General features: G+C 34.8%; 1 protein-coding gene across 2 annotated transcripts in view; it reads right to left on the reverse strand.

The window, feature by feature from the left end:
• LOC103607141 (alcohol dehydrogenase class 4 mu/sigma chain) overlaps nucleotides 1–2,974 on the reverse strand; it is a 22,757-nt gene that overhangs the window by 18,122 nt on the left and 1,661 nt on the right. Inside the window, exon 2 of one of the 2 annotated variants that reach the window (XM_008591679.1) lies at nucleotides 2,279–2,296. The exons of the other annotated variant lie outside the window; for it this stretch is intronic. Within the exon in view, the coding sequence (XP_008589901.1) occupies nucleotides 2,279–2,296 (18 nt within the window). The remainder of the gene's footprint in view (nucleotides 1–2,278; nucleotides 2,297–2,974) is intronic. 2 annotated transcript variants of the gene reach the window in all.

Here is a 2,974-nt window from a genome sequence, read left to right on the forward strand (position 1 = left end):
CATCATCTGTACACCTTTGTTTGATGTATGAGAAATGCAGCCCAAAGAGACTAAATGATTGATCCATGGTTACATAGCACATGGGATGCAGAACCGGACTAGATTGGAGCTACACTTTTTCCAACCCATTGCTTTTATTGCTGGTGTTCACATAATATTGCTCTAAACTAGATTTTTTTGTTGCAATTTAAAATACAATAGGTTAACAAAACTGCCATCTATATACCACTTATTCACAAAGGGCAAATTTATGAAATAGAAAATGCTGCTGATTTGTCTGCAAAAATTTAAGCAGGTATTCAATTGCTGTATATAATCATGTAGCAGTGATGAAGAAATTAGATAATTAGCCTGGTAAGAGATGAAGGGAACCATGAGCATTATGAAGTATACTGACTGAGACTGGGACTTCCTGGATGACAATCTGTGTTTTTACACCTCTGTATCCCTTTTTTGCACCTAGCCTAGTTTTTGCATCTGGTAGGTTTTCACAGTCAGGCAAGTTAAAGCTTCTTATCTTACAGAAGTGGAAATTAGGTGTAGAGATACTCAGTGACTTGTCTCTAGTCATTCAACTTGTTTTGCTAGAGTTATTCAATTAAATAATTTTGCTAAGATTATTGAATTCTTTCTCCCCCCCCACATGGGCGCACGCACACACACACACACACACACGCACACACACACACGCTCACGCACACACACACACACACAGAAACTGTTCCCGCCTTCTCACTCCCAAAACTGTCTCGGACTCCTATAAAATATTTTAATTAATTTGTTTAGATGCAAAATAAGTTCAGATGAGTAATCTCTCATTTTACTTCTTAGCTAAGGAAACACTCCTACAGAACTCCTTTAGGTGGTGAAATGGCTCTTTGGCAAAAAGATTAAATGTGAGAATATGGTATGCTAGAAACAGATTCACCCTCTGCTTTCTTAAGGAAAGTGTATGGGTCACAGTGTAATTTGGCCCAACATTAAAGTTAGAAACCTCACACTACATTTCCAAACAAATTCCAGGTGTATTCATAGTTAAGATTCATTTTAAAAATCAAACTATTTAATCAGTCAGTGAAGACACAAATATCAATCACATATGCAATGCTTAATCAAATTTATAAGGAAAGCATTAAGACCTCCACTTCTACCATACTGGCCCTCCCAAATATCATACTCACATCTCGGGATGCACAGGAGGTAAGGAGGAAAATACAAGTTAATAGATACATTGTGAAGTATTTGTTCTCTTCAGTTATAAAAAGCTTTTTTAAAAAAATGAGACAATTCTCTGCCTATCCAGTTGATAATGATTTTTTACATAATGAGATTACCCAGCATTGTCAGAGGGGTGGAAAGAATGGGGGCTGTCATTCACGTCAACCCCTCTGGAAAGTAATCTGCAGTGTACATCAAGATACCTAAGAATGTTTTGACACTTTCACCCTATAATTCTATTTTTAAAATCTACCTTAAGGAAATGCTAAATTCAAAAAAGTCTTAATATATATTATTGGTCATTGCAGCACTATTTATAAAGGGAAATATGTAAATAGTAACAGAGATATGATGAAATAAATTGTGGTAAATCTAGAAATTGGAGTTAGACATTTAACAATGTTTATAAGTTGTTTGTAATAAACTGGGAAAATCATGGTTAGGTTGGAAAAATAGGATAAAAATATTTATATATTGTGTGAGTATAACTACAAAAAATATGAATGGAAAAATGCATAGAAAAAATACAAGCAAAATGAAATCAACAGTAGTTTGGGAATGTAAGATTATGGTTTATATTTCCCCCCTTATATTTTCTGATTTTCCAAATTTTCTAGAATGGTCATTGTTATGGGCTGAATGGTGTCCCCCTAAAACGTGTATGTTGAAATCCTAATGCCCAGTACCTCAGAAGGTAATTGTATTTGAAGATAGGGTCTTTTAGGAGGTAATTAAGTTAAAATGAGGTCATTAGGGTGGGACTTAACCCAAAATGACTGATGTCTTTTTAAAAAGAGATTAAGGCACAGATACACATAAAGGGAACACAAAACGAAGACACAGGGAAAAGATGGCCATCTATGAGCCAAGGAGAGGCCTCAGAAGAAACCAATCCTGCTGACATCTTGATCTCAGAATTCTAGCATCCAGGTCTATGAGAAAATAAATTTTTATTGTTTAAGCCACCCAGTCTGTGTTATTTGTTATGGCAGCTAGCACACTACCTATTGCACTTTTTTAATGAAAAAGAAAACATTTATTATAAGGAGAAAAAAGCAACCCCCAGTGTAAGGGAAACCTCTCCTTTCATGAGCTACGCTGAAACACTAGAGCCATCTGGGAAATATATAACCCTTGTGCAAACCATACTATTGCATGACTAGCCGTATATTAAAATTATATAGCTCTTATGCTATATATTATATGTCTCATTAGTTATAATTGAGAAGTGTTATCTTGAGGCTACTGAGATCTCCATCATTGGAAATGTTCTAAGAGTGGCTAGATACCCACATTATAGACAGCATGGCTAGACCTCACGCATCTGTAGGTTGGATGAAGTTGCAAATTTTTAAGATTCTTTCCAACCATTATATTTATTAATTTCCATGGGTAGAGTTGCTAGCTTCTATAGCGCAAAATTAATTCCTCAAGTAAACTAGTTTTGCTGGATTTCTGATCCAAAATAGGATGCTTTTATTCCAGTTCTCTTCAATTCTAGGAATAATTATTTCAGATTCTAACATCATAGGCTTTCCTCATTTGTCAAATTACCCAGCTTCAAATCCCATCTTTATTTTTCAAATATCTTAAGATAGGCTAAATACACAGTGCAGAATTGTTTCGATAAAAACAAAACAAACAAACAGAGCACCTAACACTCCCAATAACTATGTACCCATTTTATCTATCTATCTATCTATCTATCTATCTATCTATCTATCTATCTATCTATCTATCTATCTATCTATCTATC

This window comes from Galeopterus variegatus, unplaced genomic scaffold (genome assembly GCF_000696425.1).
Source record: "Galeopterus variegatus unplaced genomic scaffold, G_variegatus-3.0.2 Scaffold7164, whole genome shotgun sequence".
Taxonomy (NCBI): domain Eukaryota; kingdom Metazoa; phylum Chordata; class Mammalia; order Dermoptera; family Cynocephalidae; genus Galeopterus; species Galeopterus variegatus.